We start from the raw sequence: 25,993 nt of genomic DNA on the forward strand, positions 1-25,993 counted from the left end.
CTTCCAAGAATACCTGATGTTCAAATATTTTTGTGGCATGTATTGGAGAGCTTCCACTGAATGACATCTCTTTGTGTTTCTGCAGGGTGACCGTGGTGAAACAGGTCCTCCAGGGCATCCAGGAGTTAAAGGGGCAATGGTAAGGGGTAAATCCATTCTCACTGGCCCTCTCTTCTTTATCTCTGTCCTTCTCAAAGTCGTGCTCTGCCTCTGTTCTGTGCAGCTAAAATCCTCCTCCTGCTCCTCGGGGGACAGTCTCTATCTATGATGTAGTTTAATTTTTTGAATTGCCTGCCCTAATGGTAGCTGGTCTAATGTATAGCACCATGACAATTAGGGTAAAGATACAAGTCCACCCCTCATCAGTGGAGGGATTGAACCCTGTGTCAGCAGCAATCTGCTCAAGACCTGCCATCCAACCAACTGAGCTAACCAGCTTCAACCCAGGGCAACTGAGCTGGGCATAGCATTTACACAGTGAACAGCTTCATGGTACTTGGTAGATTCCACAGGATAAACAATGCACAGCCTATTTACTCCTACCCATAGACATTATGAAATGCACCATTGAATATTCAGGCTTCAGAACAGACCTTTCAGTGACCGGTCCTTCTATTTTTGCTTTCAATTTTAATCATCCAAACTGCATGTGAACTGGACATGTTTTTATAGGAAATGGTTTTGAGTGAAAAATAGATCTGCAGTCTCAGTGAAGGCTTCCACCCTGTTGGAGCTGTCAAGTTAATCCCAAGTTGAATAGTCCCCAGAGATCTATACGTTATCTCCCCTTTAAGGCAACTGGGTCACCTGGGCTAAAATATCAACCCCTCAGCCTTGAGCCAGCATCTTCAGCAGAGGAAAAAGTGGAACATGTTAAAAACAAGAAATATTTTAATATGATAGCTTTTCATTCAGTTCTGTACTTGTGTATATATTGTCACAGTTATTGTACATTATACTAGACATGGGGGCTTCCAGTACTGAGGTATTAGTGACAGTGCATTTACTGTAAACCACATATATCTCAATAGTATTTTATAAACTTGAGAAGACAATAATCTGGGATAAATTTATTAGGTGTATGGACAAAGTATAGGCTAATAAATGACCAGCTAAAATAAAATTGGGTTTGACTAACTTTGTCGGGGTGTATGATATGATGAGGAGGTGCCAGTATTGGACTATAATCCAGAAGTCACATGACACCAGGTTATATTCCAACAGGTTTTTTGAAATCACAAGTTTTTTGAGCGCTGCCCCTTCATCAGGTGAAGTCACCTGACGAAGGGGCAGAGCTCCAAAAGCTTGTGATTTCAAACACACCTGTTGGACTATAACCTGTGTGGTGTGACTTTGATGAGGTCTGTGACAGTGTAAGGAAGTTGGTTAGCGAGAATAGTGTGGTGGATGTTGCATATGTGAACTTCTGAAAAGTGTTCGATAAAGTGCAACACAGTAGACTTGTGAGTAAAATTAAATCCAATGGAATTAAACAGGTAGTGGCTACTTTTGGCTAAAAGACTGGGTGCAACATAAAAACTGAAAGAATTGCAGTCACTGTAAATCAGAAGTAAAAACAGAAATTGCAAGAAAAGCTCAGAACTGGAGTAGGGTCACCAAATCTGAAATGTTAGCTTTGATTTCTCTTCACCGAATGCAGCCTGTTGTGGTGAACAGTTGGATTTCAGTCTTGTAGAAGCTGTACAGTACTGCTTCACAAGAGACATTGTTGCATTCCACAGATTCACCATCCTATTGCTGAACAAATGCCTCCTCATCTCAGTTCTAAAGGGTGTCCCTTCACTCTGAGGCCTCCTTGGGTCCTAGTCTCTCCTGCTAGTGAAAATATCATCTCCAAGTCCATTCTATCCGGGCCTCTCAGTATTCTATACGTTTCAATCAGATCCCACCCCCTATCCTTTGAAATTCCATCAACTACAGATCCAGAATCCTCAACTGTTTCTCATTTGACAAGCCCTTCATCCCCAAAACCATCCTTGTAAAACTCCTCTGGACCACCTCCACTGCCAGCACATCCTTCCTTAGATACGGGGCCCAAAAAGCCCAATATTCCAAATGCAGTCTGACCATAACCATAGGCAGCAGAGATATCTGATGTTACATTTTGTAATAGATTAACCATTGAGAAACAGATAGTCAATCCAAGTTAAACAGTTTGTAGGATCCTTGACTTTATTAATGTAGACATTGATTACAAAAGCTATGGAATGCATCAATGATGAATCTTTCTGGGACACTGGGTCAATCTCAGCTGGAGTATTAGGCCCATATCTGGGCATCATATCTTGGGAAAAAGCTCAGGTCCTTGGAGAAGTTGGAGTCGATGTTTATACTGGGCCAGGGGATTTCAGGTAAACAGTGAGACTGGAGAAGGTGGCATTGTTTTTGACAGAGCAGAGAGATTTAAGAGGACACCTATCATAAGAAATAGGAGCAGGCATAGACCATTAAGCCACTCAAGCCTGCTCCATCATTCAATACAATCATGGCTGATCTAACCTTGGACCCAACATCACTTTCCTGCTCACTTTCCATAACCCTTCAGTAACTGATGAATGGGTTGGAAGGTGATGGCCTAGTGGCTTTATCACTGCACTGTTAATCCATGAGACCCAGGTAATGTCTTTTGGACATGGGTTTGAATCCCAACAACGGCAGATGGTGGAATTTGAATTCAATAAAAAAAATCTGGAATTAAAAGTCTAATGATGACCATGAATCCATAGTTGTTTGTTGGTAATACCCATCTGGTTCATTGCTGAAGGAAGCTGCTTAGTCTGCTCCAGATGTGACTCCAGACCCATAGCAATGTGGTTGACTCTTATGTGCCCTCTGGGCAATAAATACTGGCCTGGCCAGTGACATCCTCATCCTGTGAATGAATAAAAATGAAACTGTCTATCTCCTCCTTAAATTTCCTCAGTGTCCCAGTGCACACTGTACTGTCACAGTATTTAAAATGGTTTACGGTTTTGACAGAGTAAATAAAAAAACTGATGGAAGAGATGGTCCATGGATCTCACAGATTTAAGGTGATTTAAGAAAGAACCAGGTGTGACACGAAGAGATCGGTTTTAATGCAGGAATTGGGAACCCTGCCTGAAACTGCCAGAGAAGCAGATTCAGTGGCTAACCTTCAAAAGTAAGGGAAAGTGGGGGACAAGAAAAAGCATGGGATCAATTGAACCACTTTACCAAAAGAGCTAGTAGCAATGTGATGAGCTGAATGGCCTCTCTGTGCTGTAGCCATTGCAGAAACACAAAACCAAGGGAGCAAGAGCATTCGAAAATACCAGGCTCATCGACAGCTATGAAAGGAAAGGTTGTAGATTAGCTGGAGTCTCAAGCTCTGTTTCAAAATTCTACTTTGAACACAAGGACCATATCTCAAAGACAGTCCAGTCCTGTAAGATTTTCTGTCAATATGTTAGGGAATCTCTGATAAAATGCTCCATCTGGTGGCTAAACTCAATATGCCTTATTATAACTATTCCCATCGAGGATGGCGAAAGCAGGATTTGGATTCAGGGTGGACTCAGTGAGTGTTCAAGTGCGCTAAAATCTCATTCACAGTCTCTGTCAGCCAGGTCAGTGTGCCCCGCATTTATCCCAATCCCACCTGGTTCAACCTGAACTGAAATGAGTTATTCGATGCAATGTTGTTGCAGTGTAGAGAAGAAATTTGCTGAGTTAGTTAAAACCGTTCAGATTCTCACTCCAGGTGCAACGCTGACAGTGAAAATTCCATCCTGCCGTTTTAAAATTTGCTCATCTTTCAAGCCCTGCATTCCTATAGAACCTTCTACAACCTGTAGTTTTCCTGAAGTGCTATCCAGCCAATTAAGCCAATGATAGAGCACATGGTGGCTCAGTGGTTAGTACTACTGCCTCACAGTGCCAGGAATCTGGGTTCAATCCCACCTTCGAGTAACTGTCTTTGAGGAGTTTGCAGATTCTCCCCGCATCTGCATGGGTTTCCTCCAAGTGCTCTTCTTTCGCACTACAGTTCAAAGAATGTGTACATTAAGTGGATTAGCCATGAGAAATGCAGAGTTACAGGGCTAAGGGAACAGGAGTCAGTCTGGTAGGATGCTTTTTGAGGACTTGATGGGCCAAATGGCCTGCTTCCACACTGGCGATTTTTATGATTTTGTGTCGGATGTGTAGGCACAATGCAGCAGCCAACTTATGCACAGCACGATCCCGCAAGCAACAATGTGACGTGGATCAGATCGTACATGCTGTTGATACCAATTGAAGGATGAATGTTGGTCAGGACATTTCAATTATTTTCTGCTGCTAGTCACTGTTGAGAAGGTGGTGATGTACAGGTTGCTCTATTCTGAACCACTGCTGTCCCTGGAGATAATTCCTGTTCATCCACCCAGAAAACGATTCACAAACAGGGTTTGTTTGCACAGTTGCAAAGGATGCATTCTTATCCGACAGGAAGAGTAAAGACAACACACATTTAGAAATAAATTTCTGTCAGAATTCAGTGTGGGGCCATGAAAGGCTGGAACTGTTTCAGCATAACCAGATCTCCAAACCGATCAGGTGGACATTAGGAGGGAGAACAAAATGAGACTTTGCTTCTGGTTTATGAAGAAAATATAGAGGTTGCAATATTTTGCTGAGCACTCGTAATTAACTTATGGTCAGTTCATGCAATTGAAATTGAGTTGTGTGTGATATTGTCCTCAGGATGTTGAGCAACAGAAAAGTCACTTGGGTTTGCTCCACATGATTCACAGTACAGCAATTTCCTGACTTTGTTTCTGCTGTTTGAGAGATGCATTCCAAGTGGACACTAGCTCATCTATGCTGCCCAGATATCCTAGCCTAATCTACTCCCATTTACCAGCATTTGGCCTATATCCCTCTGCCCATCCAGATGCCTTTTAAATATAACTATGCCCTCTAGTTTTGGACTCCCCCATCCTGGGGAGGAGACTTTGTCTATTTACCCTATCCATGCCCCTCTTGATTTTATAAATCTCTGTAAGGTCACTCCTCAGTCTCTGACACTCCAGGGAAAATAGCCACTTATTCAGCCACTCCCTATAACTCAAACCCTCCAAGCCTGGCAACATCCTTGTAAATCTTTTCTGAACCCTTTCAAGTTTCACAACATCCCTTCCTATAGGAGGGAGACAGAATTGAAAGCAATATTCCAAAAGTGGTGTCACCAATGTCCTGTACAGCCACAACATGACTTCCCAATTCCTATACTCAATGCTCTGATCAATAAAGGCTCTACAGCCATACTCTGTAACTTTCTGGGTGAAAAATAGTGTTGAAGCTTAAAATGTGACCAAATGGCTCTCCTTAACAGAATGGCATAAGTTGTCTTGTTCCTGCAAAGCTTGGGTCAGTACATTAAAAACACTGAGCCATCATTGATTTTCAGTGTAAATGAAGGAGCCATTGAATGTGAAAGTCCCCACTGTCCCATAGAATCATAGACTGCTGTCCCATTGGAGGGTGCAAGAGAGATGGCTGATGGTTACTTTAGCCTCAGCGTCACCAATCATGGATCATGGTGATCTCAACCGCTCCAAGAATTGAGCCTGTGCCTACGGTGAAAGCTGGAAATCTGAAACAAGTGGCAAGGAACAAGCTGGAGAAACTCAGCAGGTCTGGCAGCGTCGTTGGAGAGAGATCCATTGAATGTGTGCTGGGAGGTATAACTATGCATCACAAACCAGGCATCCCAATGACTACTCTAACCTGGACACCAGAACAGATTTGAAAGTGTACTATTTATTGAGTTTTCCTTTTTGTGCTACTTTCAAACAGTCCACATTTACCCAGCATTAAAACGGTCAGGTTTCTTCGAAAATCTCACATTCCAAGAAATCCCTTTGGAATCGAGCTCTTTACCACCGACGTAATGGAAGAATTCAGTACTCCTGGTGCATGCCTGCAGCATGTATCAAGAGGTTTTGAACTGTGAACAATGATCTTCTGTTCCCTGATTTTAATGGACAGAAAATCAAAGGCTGGGGATGCAGTTTTCCACTGTGCACCACCAACTTACGTCAGAAGCAAGGAAATGGAAAATCTCCCCTGTATTTAGAGCGACTAACATTGACTGCAGACCATTTCCAATGCTTCAGAAGCTGTAGTTTCCACACTGGAGCATCTACAGATTTGAATGTTTTTTTCGAGTCTCCTGTGACATGCAGTAATTATAATGTATCATTTCTTGAGACTGGAGAGCTAGTTGCTAAGTTCTCTCACACCATTTCTTTGCCATTCCTGATTGACGTTATTACTACTGGAAAGGTCTGCATTTATTTGGACCCTTACCCATTCTCCTGGCATGGGTCTCCTGCTTCTAACCCGGACGTTGCCCAGCTCAACTCCCACTCCAGGACATGAAGACCACGGAAGGTGATTGTTTATCAGCCTGTGGATGCGCTGCAATATTCTCAACAAGGGCAAACATGGGAGTGTACAAAACAAACAACGATCTCTCACAAGTATGTCAGTGTAGCCATGAGACCGTAAAAAACAGGAGTAGGCCATTCTGCCTCTCGAGCCTGCTTAGGTTCATGACTGATGCAACATTCTTCACGTCCACTTTCCTGCCTTTTCCCCATCACCCTCAATTCCTTGACTGATCAAGAATCTGTCTCAGCCTGAAATATACAGAAGGACTTTGCCCCCACAGCTATCTGTGGCAAAGTTTTCCAAAGACTCACTCTTCTCTGAGAGAAGAAATTCCTCCTCATCTCAGTCCTAAATTAGTGCCCCTTTATTCTGAGACAGTGCCCTCTGGTCCTAGACTCTCCCATGAGGGCAAATATTGACCCTGTCAACCCCTTTCAAGAGTCTGATGTGCTTCAATGAGATCATCTCTTACACTTCTAAACTCCAGTGAATAGGCACCCAACCTGTTTAGCCTTTGCTCATAAGACAGATCCTCCATACAACAATCATCTTAGTGAACCTTCTCTGCACTGCTTCCAATGAAATGATAACTTTCCTGAAATAAGGGGAACAAAGTAGAATTGAATTAGCTTTATTGTCACATTTACTCTGATGAGTAAAATGAAAAGTTTATAAGTCGCCACTTACAGTGTCATCTTAGCTATAAAGTCTTGAGTGCAAACCCTTAGGGAGGGGGAAAAAATTAGAAAAATAAAGAAATGAAAAATTCAGAATAACAGTCCTTCCACAATAATAAAAGAAAGTCCATTTAGTCCATTTCACGGCTCTAGGTTTGAGGAGCTGACCATGCATTGGAATACTCGTAGTACTGCAGATGTGGCCTCCCCAGCACCCTGTACAGTTACAGTAAGACTTCCCTAATCTTATACTCCAACTCCTGTAGAATAAGGGCCAACATTTCATTCACCTTCCTGTTTTCCTGCTAACAATGGGTGCTAGCTTTCTGTGTCCCTGTTTGATCAGCGAATTGATGTGCTGCAGGATCGTGAGAGGGAATATGCCTGCAAAGCAAGAACTAGAAAGTGGGATCGGGTCGAATCAGCTAGTATGGACCCAATGGAATGCATAGCCTCCTTATATTTTCAGTGGGCATAGAAGTGCGGTGTCAGGAATGTTGGCTGGTACTTACGTCAGGCTAAGAGTAACTTTCTTTAGATTCCAATTAAAACAAAACCCTGCAGAGGTTGGCAGTCTGAAACAAAGTGGAGAAAAATCTCAACAGGTCTTTGGGGAGGGAAACAGAGTTAACGTTTCAAGTCCAGTCCAGTCTTCTGTGCCCAATGATTTCCCGTTCTCCCCACCTCCGGGGTGGGGTGGGCAGGATCATGTCTTCTGGACTGAGTTTCACCTGAACTCGATAAGGTGCCAATCCTGGTAAGTTTTGTGGAGGGTGTCTCTCTCTCTCTCTCTCTCTCTCTCTGCCCTCTCCCTATCTTCCCAAATCGGCCTTGATACCTACATACCATGTTCCTGTGCCTACCCCTTCCCCCCACTAGCCTCATGTGGAAATGCCAATCATTCCGAGGACACCACCTATTCCCCGCCCCCCCCCATTCCACAGATCACCGGTGCCCTCTGTAAAGCTCAGCCATGCACCTGGGTCAACGCTGACCATCCACAGCTGCCCGGCACAGTTTGTTTTATTTGCCTCAGGCATATTGGGCAGAGGGTAACTGTCATCGCACTTTGCCATTACGGATCTGGAGGTTGTGGTGGACAGTGGGATGTGCGCAGTCGCTGCCCACAGAGTGTGCCCTGAGATGTTGGTGACTGATAAGGAAGCGGGCAGTGAGCTACGGTCACCAGGTACCCACTCCAATTTCATATCAGGGATTGTCACCATCCAGTTTCCATCCAGCAAGTGGGAGAATGTGAAACTCTATCGATGGAGAGAGATGGTATAATAATTCGATGCTAATGCATGCAAATAAATCTCTCAACTACAGTATAACATCGCTTTTCCAAACAAGTTCTCAAGGTCCTGATACTACGGCCGCTCCCCGTGCTATCAGATCAGTTATCCAAACATTCGATTATCCGAACAAAATACTCGTTGCCCGTGACATTCAGATAATTGAGGTTGCCCTGTAGTGGGAATCTCATCTTATCATTCAACGCACAATTAAAAAAAAGGGACTTTTTGTTATGGAGTCACAGCATAAAAGAGGCCTTTCAGCGCATCAAATAACGTCTACCTATCTGCCCCAGTCTCACAGTAGACCCATATAGCTTTGAACTTTAATCTGCCAGAGTAATAATGCCATTGGTGCCATTACCTCCGTGTAGTTAATTTTTATCCCGTACCCCTTGTACTGAAATAATTATAGTCTATGTCATTGTGATTTAGTATAACTACAATAAACAGAATGATTTTGATAAAAAATAAGTTATTCGGTATATGTTTTTGTGTGTGTTTTGGGGATTGTCCACTCAAGACAGAAATGAGAATTTTTTTTTCTCTCAGATGGTCATGAGTCTCTTCCTCAAAAGATGGTGCACGTTGACCCTTTGAATATCCTTAAGGCAGATGTGGATAGGTTCTTGGTAAGCGAGGGAGTGAAAGGGTTGGTCAGAAAGTGAACATGGCCAATGCAGATCAACCATGAGCTTATTGTACAGCAGAGCAAACTCATGGGGCCGAATGGCCAGCTCCTGCTCTTAACTCATCTGTTCCTCTTTACTGTTTATTTCAGTCTGGTGTTACCCTCAGGCTGTAAAGACACGAACTATTCCCTCAGCTTTGAGGCACTATTCCCCCATTAAAGAGGGAATCTACCTCCACATCATTTGAGGGACACACTGATCAAAATTCCAAGAGTGACTGTTTTGGCAGTTGGGAGCAGTCCTAGGTCCCACTTTCCATCCCACAGAGTGCAAATTCTACATAAACTGCTTATCATAGAGTCATAGAGCTGTACAGCACAGAAACAGACCCTCTGGCCCATCTCGTCCATGCTGACCACATATCCTAAATTAATCTAGTCCGATTTGCCATCACTTAGCCCATATCTCTCTAAATCTTTCCAATTCATATACCCAACCTTTTAAATGTTGTAATTGTACCAGCCTCCACCACTTCCTCTGGCAGCTCATTCCAAACACGCACTACCCTCTGCATGAAATGTTGCCCCTCAGGTCCTTTTTAAATTTCCCCCTCTCACCTTAAACCTATGCTCTCTAGTTTTGGGCTCCCCCACCATGGGGAAAAGGTCAAGCTCCTCATTTTGGTGAGGGAAGGCTGTAGGGAGAAAGTGAGGACCTGACGTAACAGTCTCCATGGCAACAGTAAAAGTAAAGCCTTGAATAAAAAGGAAGTGGACTTGCCTTATTCATCCCCAGGTGTCCTGCAGACTCTCACAGGTCCACAAAAAGCATTCTGTGCTCTTCCGAAGACCACTTGGTGACATCTCTGCATTCTTTATGTTTACTTACAGTAAATTCTGCAGTAAAAATGGAGAGGCAATGGTCTAGTGGTAACATCGCTAGACTATAGCTCTAGGTAATATTCTGGGGACCTGGGTTCAAGTCCCATCATGGAATTCAATAAAACCTGGAATTGCGAATCTAATGATGGCCAAGAATCCATTGTTGATTGTCGGGAAAATTCTATCTGGGTCACTAATGTCATTTCGGGAAGGAAACTGCCATCCTCATCTGGTCTGGCCTACATGTGACTCCAGACCTACAGCAATGTGGTTGATTCTTTTCTGCCCTCTGAGCAATGAGCAACAAATGTTGGCCTAGCCAGCAACACCTTCATCTGTGAATGAATAAAAAAAATTCTGAATGTGTTAAGTCTTATTCGTCCACGGGATGTGGGTGTCACTGGCTGGACCACCATTTATTGCACATCCGCAGTTGCCCTTAGAGATACATTCTCAGGGTAGTGCCAACATTGAACACTGGTGAGAAAAATGAGGAAGGCACGTCCACAAGGAGCATTAGGAGCTAACAGTTTACAAGAATAGCTTTATTCTTTTTCATTCTGGGCATCACTGGCAAAACTAACATTTGCTGCCTGTCCCTCGCTGCCCGTCCCTCACTGCCCTTGAACTGAGTGTCTTGCTTGGCCAGTTCAGAGGGCTTTTCAGAGTTGTTGACTTTGCTTTAAGTCTGGTGTCACTTGTAGGCCAGACCGGGTAAGGACGGCCGATTTCCCTTCCTAAACCACATGAATCTTTCCCTGTCGGTCAACCATGTTTCTGAGGAAGTGTCACTGCTTTTTCTCCACAGATACTGCCAGACCGGCCGAGCTTTCCCCCAGCAATTTCTGTTTTTGATGCTGACTTCTGTCACCCACAGTTCTCTTTCTTTAAAAACATTTTCATGGTCATCATTAGACTCTTGATTCCAGGCTACTTTTAGTTTTAATCTGCCATGGCAGGATTCAAACCTGCGTCCCTGGAAGTTACCTGGTTCTCTGGATTAACAGTCTAGTGATAATACCACAAGGTCCCTCGCCTCCCTGGAGTTAATATTTATGTCAGAAGTCACATGACAGGTTATAGTCCAACAGATTTATTTGAAATCACAAACTTTCAGAGTGCAGCTCCTTCGGCATGATGCAAAAACTTGTGATGAAGGCCTTATGTCTGAAACATTGATTGTGCTGCTCTTTGGATCCTGCCTGACCTGCTGTGCTTTTCCAGCATCACACTTTTCGACTCGTGACTTCTGATTTTGTCCACCTTCGTCTAACACCGCACCTCCACAATATTAATATTTATGTAGCGACTTGTATTTTGTGCTGAAATAATTATGGTCTGCCTCAAAGTGAATTAGCATAGCTACGGTAAACAGATTGATTTTGATAAAATCAGTTATTCAGTATATCATTTTTGTGTGTGTATGTCTGTTTTGTGCTCTCTGGAATTCTGAATGTACTTTTAACTGTAACCTATGTTGTTGCAGGTTCATGCCAGACTTTCATTTTAAATTTAGAGTAATTGTATTGTGCTGCTGAGACCCATGAGATTTACGTTTCCTACTTTACTCTCAATAGTTCTCCCTCATCCATATTCAGATTGTCATCCCAGTGCTATGTCTGGAGTCAGTGCTGGGTTTGAAATGCGCTGACTTTGCTATTTATGTCTCAGGGAGCTGGAAGGAGAAATGGTTATAAAAGCTGTAGTGGAGCTTCTGCACAAAGTCAGCAGTAAGATTAATGCCTGGATGTGATGACAACACATGGTGTATGCATCAGGCTTTTGAGAGAGATCATTTCCGCCGATTGGCGTGCCTTCAAGGCAAGGTGCTGGTGTGGATTCCCAGCTTTTCTGATTCCCAGTTTTTCCCCTACGGCTGTCTGAGAGCTGCCAAATCAGTGGTCAGTTCATTCGGGCTTCCCACTGAAGCCCGATCTGAATGCAGAGTCCCAAGTCGTGTAGAAGCAAGCCCCTCACTTCCTTGCTGGCAGTGGTGAATACGCCCCACCCTGAAAGACAGAGGAAAGAGTTTCCGAAGAATTTGCTGTTTTTGGAGCAGTCAAATCAGCTCACCCGACACCTGTCCAGTCTGTTGATAATTGCTCAGAAAGTAAGGGTCCAGACCAGAACGAACGAACACACTCACACACACTGGCCCGACTGAAAAAAGCAGAAATATTTATTGAAATTAACTTCCTTCGCAACCAGGAAATAGCAGTATAACGGAGGTTGTATCGATGGCTAGTCATAAGTGTTAAAAGGAAATTCGTTTCACGTGGACACCATTTCTCATTTCCCGCAAATTGAGCTTTGTAGTTCTGTTCTATAAAATTCAGATGAATGAACGCTTGTACTTAAGAACAGTTTCCAACTGAAAATGCCAAAATCCACACACTGTCTCTCATTTAGTGTCAGTCGGACGTGCCAGGGTTTCCTGTGTGAAACAGATTCTTCTTGTTTTGTTTAGTCAGTTCTTCCAATCTGCCCAAAAATGAACGGTGGTTTCTATTTTAAAACATTTAGTGAATTTTAATTTTATTTTGTGGTGGTGGGAGGTTTGTTTATGACTTTATAATTGTAGGCTCTTGAATATTGGTATGCGTTTTTTCTGATTACAGTCACCCCCCAGCCTGTCTATAGGATTCCAGTTGCTTGTTTTAAGAGTGTGCATGATGTCTGTTTCATTTACATAATCTAAATGGTAGCTCAAAACTGTTAGCTGCTTAATCCTGGCTAGACAACCAGGAGGCTGGAAGAACGCAACAAGCCAAAACGTTGACTTCTCCACCTCCTGATGCTGCCAAAACGTTGACTTCTCCACCTCCTGAAGCTGCCTGTCCTGCTGCGTTCTTCCAGCCTCCTGGTTGTCTACTTTGGATTCCAACATCTGCAGTTTTTTGTCTCTAACTTAATCCTGGCTAGCCTCTTTGTCCACGCAAAAAAAAAAATAAATTAGGGGGAATATGGCTGAGCTGACCCTTGTAGATCCTGATGATGGAAGAGGGTAAATGCAGTATATCTGACCATACACCATGGTGAGCAGATTCATCTTAGAATACAACCTCGACCCCCCAGCCTCTCATATTCCGTTCTTACACCTTCTCTCATTTTTCTACCTTGTTTTTTTCCTTTAAGACATTACTTAAAACCTATCTCTTTGATCAAGCTTTGTTGGGGGTCGGTCATCGCAGCTCTAGGACATCTCTGCAGGAGTTCCTCAGGGCCCTGTCCTCAACCCAAACATCTTCAGCTGCTTCATCAATGACCTTCCCTCCATCATAATGTCAGAAGTAAGGTCCTGGACAGTCTTGCTGAACAAAGGAACCTTAGAGTGCGAGTTCATAGTTCCTTGAAAATGGAGTCGCAGGTAGACAGGATAGTGAAGAAGGCATTTGGTATGCTTTCCTTTATTGGTCAGTGCATTGAGTTGGGAGGTTATGTTGCGGCTGTACACGACATTGGTAACGCCATTTTTGGAATACCGCGTGCAATTCTGGTCTCCCTGCTAAAGGAAGGATGTTGTGAAACCTGAAAGGTTTATAAGGACATTGCCAAGGTTGGAGGGTTTGGGCTATAGTGAGAGGCTGAATAGGCTGGGCTGTTCTCCCTGGAGCATTGGAGACTGAGGGGTGACCTTATAGAGGTTTATAAAATCATGAGGGGCATGGATAGGATAAATAGACAAGGTCCAAAACTAGAGGACACAGGTTTCAGGTGAGAATGGAAAAAATTAATAGGGACCTAAGGGATAACTTTTTCATGCACAGGGTGGTGTGTGTAGGGAATGGGCTGCCAGAGGAAGTGGTAGAGGCTGGTACAATTACAGCTTTTAAAGGATATCTAGATAGGTATATGAATAGGAAGGGTTTAATGGGATATGGACCAAGTGCTGGCAAATGGGACAAATTGGGTTGGGGTATCTGGTCGACATGAACATATTGGACTGAAGAATCTGTTTCCATGTTATATATCGCTATGACTCTAAGTGGGGATGTTCGCTGCTAACTGCATAATGTTCAGCACTGTTTGTGATTCCTCAGATATTAAAGCAGTCCGTGTTCAAATGCAACAAGATCTGGACAATATCCAGGCTTGGGCTGACAAGTGGCAAGTACATTCATGCCCCACAAATGCCAGTCAATGACCATCACCAATAAGAGACAATGTAACCACTGCCCCTTGACATTCAGTGGTATTCCTATCACTGAATCCCCCACTATTAACATCCTGGTGGTTAGCATTGACCAGAAACTCAGCTGGACTCAGTACAATGGCTACAAGACCAGATCAGAGGCTAGGAATACTACAGCGAGTAATTCACCTTCGGATTTCCCAAAGCCTGTCCATCATCAGGAATTTGGTGGAGTACTGCCCACTTGCCTGGATTGGTGCAGCCCTGATAAAGGGCTTTTGCCCGAAACATCAATTCTCCCGCTCCTCAGCTGCTGCCTGACCTGCTGTGCTTTTCCAGCTCTCGATTCTAATCTCCAGCATCTGCAGTCCTCACTTTTGCCTGAATGCGGCCCCAACAACACTCAAGAAGCTTGACATCAAGAAGCAGCCCACTTGATTGGCACCACATCCACAAACATCCACTCCCTGCACCACTGACGCTCAATAGGAGCAGTTTGTACTATGTACAGCATGCGCTGCAGAAATCCACCAAAAATCCTCAGACAGAACCTTCCAAAGCCATGACTATTTCCATCTGGAAGGAGAGGAGCAGCAGATACATGGGAACACCGCCATCTTCAAATTCTTCTCCAAGCCACTCACCATTCAGACTTGGAAAAATATCACTGATGCTTCACTGTCGCTGGGTCAAAATCCTGGAATTCCCTCCCTAAGGGCATTGCGAGTCTACACACTGCAGGTGTACTGCAGCGATTCAAGAAGGCAGCTCACCCCGACTTTCTCAAGGGGATGGGAAATAATTGCTGGGCCACTCAGCAAGACCCACATTTCACAAATGATTAAAAAAAATTAATGCACCTGGAATTAAAAACTAGGCTCAGTGACAGTGACCATGAGAACTCTCATCGATTATTGTAAAAATCCATCTGGATCACCAGTGTTCTTTCAGGAAGAAAATCTGTCATCCTTACCTGGTCTGACCTACAAGTGATTCCAGATCCAGAGCAAAGTGAATGACTTGAACTGTTTTCTGGCTGAGGAAGACGCTCAGTTCAAGGGCAATGAGGGATGGGCAGCAAATGTTAGTCTGGCCAGCAATGCCCACATCTTATAAAAGACTGAAAAAGAATAAATTTGTTCTTGTAGATTGTTAACTCCTAATGCTTCTTGTGGATGTGCCTTCCCCATTTTTCTCACCAGTGCTCAATGTTGGCACTGACCCTAAGAATGAGCAGGTATTCCTCTATTTGATTAGATTAGATTCCGTACAGTCTGAAGACAGGCCTTTCGGCCCAACAGGTCCATACTGACCCTCTGAAGAGTAATCCATCCCCCTAACCTATTTTTACCCCTAACCAATACACCTAACACTATGGGCAATTTAGCATGGCCAATTCACCTGACCTGCACATCTTTGGATTGTGGGAGGAAATCCACGCAGACACGGGGAGAATGTGCAAACTTCACAGAGACAGTTGCCCAAGGTGGAAGTCAAACTTTGGTCTCTGGCGCTGTGAGGTAGCAGTGATAACCACAGAGCCACTGTGCCGCCCTGCATGGTGAGTATTTAGTACTCATATGGGGAGGAATGGCCTCTAGACTCTCAATCCACAAATCCAGGCCATGTTTAGCGGACTTGGATTCAAATCCTGCCACAGTAGGTGTTGGAACTTGAATTCAATTTAAATCTGGAATTGAGAGTCTGATGATGACCATGAATTGACTTTTAGGGGTAAAAACCCTTCTGGTTCACTACTGTTCTTTACGGAAGGAACAGCAGTCTTTACCTGGTCTGGACTACATGTGACTCCAGATCCACAGCAACATAGAGAGGTACAGCACGGAAACAGACCCTTTGATCCAACTCATACATGCCAACCAGATATCCCAATCCAATCTAGTCCCACCTGCCAATACACGGCTCATATCCCTCCAAACTCTTCCTATTCATATACCCATCCAGATGTCTTTTAAATGGTGCAATTTTACTAGCCTCCACCACTTCCTCTGGCAGCTCATTCCACACCTGTACCACCCTCTGCGTGGAAACATTGCCCCTTAGGTCTTTTTATATCTTTCCCCTCTCACCCAAAACCTATACCCTCTCGTTCTGGACTCCTCCACCCCAGGAAAATACTTTGTCTATTTATCCTATCCATGCCCCTCATGATTTTATAAACTTCTGTAAGGTTACCCCTCAGCCTCTGACACTTCACAGAAAACAGCCCCAGCCTATGTAGCCTCTCCCTATAGCTCAAATCCTGGCAACATACTTGTAAATCATTTCTGAACCCTTTCAAGTTTCACAACATCCGATTATCTCTTACCTGCTCTCTGGGCAATTAGAGATGGGTAATAAATGCTGTCCTAGACAGTGACACCCTCATCCCATGAATGAATAAAAAAGCATTCCTACCTGTGACAAGTACAATAGTTCACCAAACAAAAGAATGATGTGCTTTCCTGGGAAGTACATGGTTTTGATGAGAGCTTTATGCAACAAGCAAGCTGCAATAATTATTTTAGCTTTCTCCATTTACAGAAAGTATTGACTGATATTCCATCTTTATAACATCTCCTTTGTTAAGTTCACACTTTCTTGAACAGCTGAAGAGAGACATGTCACCAAAGCTTACTGTCTTGCACTGGTCAGGACACATGCAAGAATGTCAATTTCTAAACAATTGTAATAATTTATACAAGAGGGCAAAGGGGAGCTGATTGGTTGGCAAGTCAGCGCATGGAATAACATGGAGAATAGGAGTAGATCATTCAGCCCAATAAGCTTGTTCTGTTATCCAACTTCTCTCTCAGTCTATTTTCCCAAATGATTTCGTGATATCTTTAATATGAAAACATCTATCAATCCCTGTCTTAAATATTGACTCTGACTGAACAAGACAAACAAGGCAGCTTGTGTAGCCCATTGTTCTTGCTTTCTGGCGAATCTGTGTTGAACTGCCAACCAATCAGCATACGTTTCCCCTGTAGCATAAATTGTTGTGATTGTTTGAAATTTGGCATTCTTGTATCTGTCCTGATGAGTGAAGGATTGAATGTTTCAGCAACGTGCAAGTTCAATCCCAGACTTACCTATTCTCTGTTTGACTTTCAGGGACATCCTGGACCTCCAGGAGAGCTTGGACCTCCAGGACCAATTGGACCACCTGTAAGTAACCCAATCATTTTCTGGACTACATTTTTGGATCTCTCAATGTTAGGGAGCCTTGTGAATGATTTCATTGGACAAAAAGATACAGCTCAATGCTTCCATTTATTCTTTCAACAATGTTAAAGTATAGATATTTGAATCAACCAGTTCAGACATAAGAACATGAAAACTAGGAACAGAATCAGACAGTTCAACCCCTCGATTCTGCTCTGCCACTTAATGTGATCAGGGCTGATCTCAAATTGCGCTCTAAATAGGGGAAGGCTTCAGAAATCTGAAGCACAACAGACTAGTTCAGGATTCCCTTCAGGTTAACATGCAGGTTCAGTTTGCAGTCAGGAAGGTAAATGCAATGTTAGCATCATTTCAAGAGGGCTAGAATACAGGAGCAGGAATGTACTCATGAGGCTGCGTAAGGTTCTGGTCAGATCACATTTGTGTGCAGTTTTGGGTCCCATATCTAAGGAAGTATATGCTGGCATGGGCAGGGATCCGGAGGAGTTTTGCAGGAATGATCCTGGGGATGAAGGACTTGTCATACGAGGAGCAGTTCAGGACTCTGGGTCTGTACTCAATGGGGTTTAGAAAGATGAACTGAAATTTGCAGAATACTGAGAGACCTGGATAGGGTGGACATGGAGAAGATGTTTCCACTAGTAAGAGAGACCAAGACCTAAGAGCACAGCCTCAGAGTGAAGGGACAGCCCTTTAGAAGTGAGATGAGAAGTAATTTCTTCTACCCTTGGGTGGTGACTCTGTAGAATCATTGCCACAGAAGGCTGTGGAGGCCAAGTCACTGGGTGCCTTTAAGACAGAGATAGATAGGTTCTTGATGAAAAAGGGGATCAGGGGTTACAGGGAGAAGACAGGAAAATGGGATTGAGAAACATATCAGTCATGTTCAAATGGTGGATAAGACTCGATGGGCCGAATTCTGCTCCTATATCCTCCCTACCTTTTATTTTAGCCTGCTTGGCACACTTTCCTCATTCCTGAAGAAGGGCTTATGCCCAAAATGTCAATTCTCCTGCTCCTTGGAAGCTGCCTGACCTGCTGCGCTTTTCCAGCAACATATTTTTCAGCTTTGATCTCCAGCATCTGCAGTCCTCACTTTCTCCTATATCTTATGGTCATATACCCTCACTTCCACTTTCCCACCCACTCTCTTCACTAATTAAAAGTCTGTCTATCTCCTCCTCACATTTATTCGGTATCCCAGCACCCAATTCACTCTGGGGGAGTGAAGTTGCAGATTCATGAGCCTTCGTGAGAAGTAGTTCCTCCTCATTTCTGCCTAAAATCTATCACCTCTTCTCCTGGGGCTATGGCTCTTGTTCTCAATCACCCCAAAAGGGGAGGACACCCACTCTGTTCTTACACACTGCTGTGTCAGGTGGGACTTGGACCCAGATCTCCTGGCCTTGAGATAGGGACATTACCACTGCTACCACTACAGACCCTAGAATTTAAGTGCTCAGAAAGATTATTGGTTAACAAAGAAAAGGGATGCTAAAGTATTGTCTATTGAAGTAAAACGATGTGAGATATAATCTCAAATCCAGCCCAGAAATCTAACTGCTCCCTCAGCACGAAAGATATGTGGCTCTGCAAAATTACTCATATTTTTTTCTTTATCCACATTTTGTGGATTCATAGAAAATAAGAGCTGGTGGCATGGTGGCTCAGTGGTTCACATTGCTGCCTCACAGCCCAGGAACCTGGGTTTGATTTCAGCCTCGGGTGACTGTGTGTGGAGTTTGCACATTCTTCCCATGTCTTCATGGGTTTCCTCCCACAGTCCAAAGATGTGCAGGTTAGGTGGATTGGCCATACAGTAGTGTCCAGCGATGTTCAGACTAGGTGGATTAGGCTTGGGAAATGCAGGCTTATAGGTTGGAGTTGGGGGTGGGATGCTCTTTGGTGGTTCGGACTCAGAGGTCCTGCTTCCACACTGTAGGGATTCTATGATAAGAGATTTTGGGAATTCTTTGCGAAACTTAGGTTCAGATTTCTTTTGAAACAGAGGCAGCGAAATGAGAGGCAGGTTGGATGAAGATTAGTTGAACCCATTATTAATCAGTATTCAAATGAAGCTGAACTACAGGCCATACAGTGCCTAACATCTAAACAAGTTAATCAAAGTTGCCAGTGACACAGCATGGTTAGTTTACAAGTTTCCTTTGATGGCAATGGGAAAGTGTCTTTATTCCCTATATTTGCTCCGAGGGTTCCAAAGTCGATGACCAGATTTACAAACTCTTTCTATTAAAAAAACGCTGCGATTCTGTGTAAACACTTCTAAATAATTCTTCAAAGACATTTGACTTTGCCTCCCTCTGAAATGAGCCAGCAGCAGATTAACCTAACAGTGGTCACATTACTGGATTAGTCATTACGAAGTCTCAGTAATACTCCAAGGACACAAGGCCCACAGCTGAGGAATTTAAATTCAATTCATGTCTCAATCTGAAATAAGATGCTTACGTTGTTAATACTGACCATGAAACTACCAGATTGTCATAAAAGCTCACTTGGGGTCACTCGGGCCCTGAAAGGAAGGAAATCCGCTGTCTGGCCGACATTTGATTCTTTACCACCGTGTAAATTTGCTGAGTAAGAAACTTGGAGCTTTCAACACTGTATGGACTGTTGGATTTCCAGAAAGTGCCTGACCAGTACTGTTTCCAATGGGATAGGAATTAAACAGTAGCCTTGCCTGCAAAGCTTTTTTTCTAGAAACTATTTGTTTTTTTAAATTCAGAGAAGAAACTCTAGTACTGATACACAAAGCGTGTTTTCTGGTGCTCCTCTCGTCTGATATCTATACAGTCATTAAACCAGCTCGGATCAGCCGACGGGGGCAGTGATTAATAACAGGATATCTTTACATCCAGCAAAATAAATTTCTCACTGACAACATGTACCATTGCACCATTATATCATCATACAGCATGGAAACAGACCCTTCGGCCTAACCGGTCCATGTCAACTAAGTATCCGAAACTGACCTAGTCCCGTTTGCCAGCATTTGGCCCATATCCCTCTAAACCCTTCCTATTCATATACCCATCCAGATACCTTTTAAATGTTCCTTGATGATAAACCTCCTCTTCCTCTTGATGATAAATATCAAATCACCTCAAAAGGAGATTTAGAAGAATCTTACAGAAACATCTAAAATTATGAAGGGAATAGATAGGATAGAAGTAGAGAGCATGTTTCCACTGGTGGGTGAAACTAGGGCAAGAGAGCAAAGCCTCAAAATTAGGGGGAGCAGATTTAGGACTGAATTGAGAAGGAACTTCTTCACCCAGAGGATTGTGAAGCTATGGAATGTCCTAGGCAAAAGTGAGGACTGCAAATGCTGGCAACCAGAGTTTAAATCAGAGTGGTGCTGGAAAAGCACTGCAGGTCAGGCAGCATCCGAGGAGCAGGAATCCTGATGAAGGGCTTTTGCCCGAAACGTCGATTTTCCTGCTCCTCAGATGCTGCCTGACCTGCTGTGCTTTTCCAGCACCACTCTGATCTAAGCTACGGAATTTCCGGCCTAGTGAGCAATTGAGGCTTCCTCTATGAATGTTTTTAAAGCTAAGATAGATAATTTTTTGAACAGTAAAGGGATTAAGGGAAATGATGAGAGGGCGGGTAAGAGGAGCTGAGGCCACGAAGAGATCAGCCGTGATGTTATTGAATAGCAGAGTGGACTCGAGGGACCAGATGCCCTACTTCCATCCTAGTTCCTAAGTTCTTATGAAACATCCTGGATCGTGCCCTGTTTCTATGATTTCTGGTTATGGGCCAGTCAGCCAAGAGGATTCAAGTCTTCCGATCCCCTCTACCTTCAACCCTCACTTCAGTTAGGTGTCATGTGGAATCTTTGTGCTTTCTGTCAGTGTAATGATTTTCCCCGGATGCATTGCCTAGGCTGTCCAGTGTTTAGATTGCAGTGTAAAACCATCTTCAAGCTTCTCCAATTTGGAGGTCCCCAACTGGGTTCAAACTGAACTGACCCTCTCTAGATTTAAGACCACTTCCACACTAGAGGTAAATATCAGTGATTGCAAATCACCCCCAAACCAGCTTTAACTAGATCTCTGTAGTACTGGCTTTAAAGGTATTTCAGTCTGTGTGGACGCTGACTCAGAGCAACCAAAGGACAGTTCTTTCAAAAGCTGCGTGTTCAGTCCATAAAGACCATAAGGTATAGGAACAGGAGTAGACCATTCAGCCAGTCAAGCCTACTCCACCATTCAATAGGATTACAGCTCCTTTGATATTGCTCACATCCATTTTCCTGCCCTTTCCCTGCAACCCTTGATTCCCCAACTGATCAGGACTCTATCTATTTCAGCTTTATGTATACAGAAGGACTCTGCCCCTCTTGGCTCTCTGTGGCAAGGAGTTTCAAATACTCACAATTCCTCGGAGAGGAGAAATTCCTCTTCATCGCTGTCTCAAATTGGTGCTCCTTCATTCTGGAAATGTGTGGAAGTGTGTGAGCATACACGTTTGTATTTATCATAGAATCCCTACAGTGCAGGAAGAGGCCATTCGGCCCATTGAGTCCACACCAACCCTCCGAAAGACATCCTTCTCAGACCCAGCACGCCACCAAATCTCCATAACCCCACATTTACCATGACTAACCCAGCTAGCCTGCTCATCATGGACACTGTGGACATTTTAGCACAGTCAATCCACCCTAACCTGCACATCCTAGGACTGTGGGAGCAAACCTGAGCTCCCAGAGGAAATCTACACAGACACGGGGAGAATGTGCAAACTCCACACAGACAGTTGCCCAAGACTGGAATTAAACCCAGGTCCTTGGCACTGTGAGGCAGCAGTGCTAACCACTGAGCCACCATGTGAATTGTGGATGTGGGAAGGTGTGTGTGTGGTGGGTTATACACATGGACTTGCAGGGATCGTGGTGACATTTCAAAAGACTGTGAGTGAATACCTCCTGTTGGCTGATCAAGGCTCACTGAACTACATAGCCTGTAAATGCCTCTAGAGCCTCATTATGCTGGTCCTAAAACAGATGAAACCAAATGATTGGAACTAAAGCAACCTTTCCCAAGAGTACGGCATTAATATCACTGTTCCATTCCACAAAAGGCCTTCATTTTCACTGAGCCGTGTCTTTCTGTGGCTTGAAGAGGATCTTTTAATGTAATAACCTGGTACACCCACTGTTAAAGAAAATATTTCCTCTCCATCTGAAGGTAAAAGAATGTGAAACATTACAGGGTAACACCTCCCCATGGTACTCTTTGATCTAAGCTCATCACCAGGTCAAAATAAACAATCTACTCCTGCCATGGATTATCCACTCCCTTCCTAGTTAAATAATTAAACTATCTGGGCAGTTTTTGTATAGTGTCTTTAATACTGACAACCATGTTCAAAGATGACTTTTATTTCATGTATGCTTCAGTTATTATCAGAAATCACAACTGGCTGTGAGGACAGACTTGTGGAATATAGCTACAGTTAAACCTGCTGTCGTATTTGCTTAATGTGTGCTAATAAACCAGAATCCGAGTTGCCTTCATCACCTTTGTACATGCATGATTTGGAGGTGCCGGTGTTGGACTGGGGTGGACCAAGTTAAAAATCACACAACACCAGGTTATAGTCCAACAGGTTTATTTGGAAGCACTAGCTTTCAGAGTGCTTATCAGGTGCTCGTGGAGTATAAGATGTTATATGCAATTTTTTAGTTTGTATGTGCAAGTACAGAATAATTTGCTTAAACAAAATAATATTTTGTATTTTAATACAATATTCTATTTTTTGTTATGTATAGTATCATTTCAATTTTTCCTACTTTTCTTGTGTGCAAAATTAATGTTAAAGTGTAAATATTTTAATCAAGATGGAGCTTTTAATATTCTGTCTTTGCAATACTTTGCTTCCTAGTCTCTGTACATTTTTGTGATTACTTTGTGGTCACGTGTCCTAAATCTTTACTTGGAAGTTTTCTATCCCTGTTCACTGCTTCTCCAGCCATTTGTCCCCTTGGTTTCCCTGCTTTTTTTTTCTCCAATTGCTTGTTTCTCAAACTTCCTCATTTCTTTTACTTCCCTTTTCCATTCCGTCAACGGTTTCCTGCACTCAGATAATTAGCACACAATGGCTGAGATTGGAGAAAAAGCACACAAAGGCTTCGAAAGTCTTAGCAAGAGGAGATGGTTTTCCATGAATTCAAAAATGCCTGAGGGAGTGGGTTTGGGATCTGACCTTAGGACACAGAGGGAATAGTATTAACAACAGACAACCCGATAAATGAACATAAGAGATATTTTCCCTGATATTCCGTGAAATAGTAGCTAAAAATGTTGACACCTCCTACTTGATCTAGGATTGTACACAACTGAGATAGATGGGATAAGAGATAGCTGATGATTTTGACTGGCCTGGGAGTATTTATGTAACATGCATATTTATCATCAAAAACGGAACTGTTTTGTTCTCTAGCACTGACTCCATCAGCTTTATTGGTACAAACATCAGTTCAAGGCTTGTGTTTATGCAGCAGTACATCAAAACTACACAGATACCAGTCCCTGTTATCTGTGTTTATTTTCTGTCTTTCAGCTTGTTCTTTTTTAAGGATTGACCTCTTTGTCTTGCACCCCTGCTGTGTGTTCTCTGTCCCTTACTCTCTCTAATTAATTGTCCCTCTCATGCAGGTTGCTTTGAATAACCCCTTTCAATATTTTTTGGTTACCATCCATTGCCGAACTATGTTTCTTCATATGGCATATCAACTCAAGTGACCCAATGGGTAGCAATCTGACCTCTCAGTTCCAGGATTTAAGTCCCACTCCTGGGTTTGAGCAGAGAAGCTTAGAGCAACACTCCTGCCCAACACTGAGGGTGTGTTGCATTCCAGAGGGAGTATCCTTTGGATGAGAGAGTAAACCGTGGGCTCCCAATTGCCTGCTGAGAAATTCCCAACACACCATTCAAGGAAATAAGCACATTCTCTCGTCACCAGCCTGGGACTGATACTTGCTCCTCAATCTGAAAACAGATAGTCCATCATTGGCACCTTTGTTGTGTGTGGGATTTTGCTGTGCGCTAGTTGCCTGCCAACTTTCCTCAAGGAGAGGCTACATATCAAAACGTACTTTGTTTGGCCCCACTTTGGGACTCTTAAGATCGTAAAATGTTATAAAGCTGCTTCTTCCCGGCTGTTATTAGATTTCTGAATGGACCTCTCACCTTTTTAAATTTAATGTTGATCTTGCCTTCTCTGCAGCCGTAACATTGTATTCCTCGCTCTGTTCCATTACCCACTTTGTATGATACGATCTGTCAGTACTGCACGCAAAACAAAATGTTTCACTGTACCTAGGTACATGACAATAATAAATCAAATCAAATTGTAGTGATTGGAACCAGCTGAATCTTGTTGATTTTGAGATCCTTGATTGGGATTGTTAACCTGGGTCAAGATCCTTGATTGGGGCTGTTAACCTGGGTCAACCAAGAAAGCTCTGACTGAAATTAGAGTTACCTCAGTTGATGACCGACTCTGAGCTGGTTGGTCACAGCCAGTGTTCTGTGCTTTAGTAAATAATGGGTAACTTGGTGATAAGATTCTGGCCTCTGTGCTGTTATTTCATTTTGCCTCCTAAGTTCAAAGGACATCAAGGAAAAGATGCAAAATATTCTTCAGGAGAAGAGGTTGTGGTACACATTGGTAGCAACAGCATAGCAATGGCAGGAATCGAGGTGTGTTGATAAGATTTAGAGAAGTTGTGGAAGAAATTTAAAAGAAAAGAAAATACTATAACCAGGAGATTAGATTCTCCTCAGTTCAGGGACTGATTCTGAGCTGGCTGGCCACAGGTAAGTTAAGCATGACTGGGGAAACTTGTTTCTCGTAGTTATTTCACAAGTCAGTCAAGTCTTGCATTTTGTTGAGATGCTGAGTTCCAGGTGATGATGCTAATCAAAATATCCTCCTTCTGTGTCGGTCTCAGGGTGCCAAAGGAGTTCGAGGAGCACCTGGAATGAGAGGGACAAAGGGCCGCAGGGTAAGCACATGATTTCCAATGCAAGTTGAAGTTAATTACACCAAGACCTCTTTTATTTCATTTAGAGAGCTGAGAAGCAGTGAGATATTAACACTCAGTATTCACAATCGATCACTGCAGGGGGGACTGCAAATCACAACTGTCCAAAAGATCAACACTCATACATACAAGCGTGATCCCAAACAGGAATATAATTTTTAAAATCCCACATGCGATCATTTCTCGTACTAATAAACAGCTACTTTATATTAAACAAAAACTCAGCAGGTCTGGCAGCATCAGTGTAGAGAAAGCAGAGTCAATGTTGAGTCCAATGACTCTTCGACAGGGTCTGTCACTGAAGAAGGATCACTAGGACCAAAATGTTAACTCTGTTTCTCTCTCCACAGCTGCTGCTGAACTTCCCCTGTTATTGTTTAGATTTCAAGCAGCGACAGTTCTTTGGTTTATTTTCAGTACTTTGCATTGTCCTGAAACGTGTTCGACTTGCACACAACTCAACCTGCAAATGGACTCCAGTCTAAAGCCTGTTTGCAACCTACAGGGACTGCCTGTACTGATAGGCCAAACTCCTACGAAAGAATATTGTGATGCAGGAGAGAAACACAGAAAACAGGAACAGGACTAGGCCATTCAGCCCATCAAGCCAGCTCCTCCTTTCAATATAGTCATGGCTAATCATCTATCTCAGTCCCCTGTTTCTGCTTTCTCCCCATTCCCTTTGATCTCTTTAA

General features: G+C 43.3%; 1 protein-coding gene across 2 annotated transcripts in view; it reads left to right on the top strand.

Moving 5' to 3' along the window:
• LOC132825922 (collagen alpha-1(XXVII) chain-like) overlaps positions 1–25,993 on the top strand; it is a 593,955-nt gene that overhangs the window by 391,286 nt on the left and 176,676 nt on the right. For both annotated transcript variants that reach the window (XM_060841558.1, XM_060841557.1), the window contains exons 26-28: positions 86–139; positions 17,152–17,205; positions 25,206–25,259. In XM_060841558.1, the coding sequence (XP_060697541.1) occupies positions 86–139; positions 17,152–17,205; positions 25,206–25,259 (162 nt within the window). The remainder of the gene's footprint in view (positions 1–85; positions 140–17,151; positions 17,206–25,205; positions 25,260–25,993) is intronic.

Source organism: Hemiscyllium ocellatum, chromosome 21, assembly GCF_020745735.1.
Source record: "Hemiscyllium ocellatum isolate sHemOce1 chromosome 21, sHemOce1.pat.X.cur, whole genome shotgun sequence".
NCBI lineage: Eukaryota > Metazoa > Chordata > Chondrichthyes > Orectolobiformes > Hemiscylliidae > Hemiscyllium > Hemiscyllium ocellatum.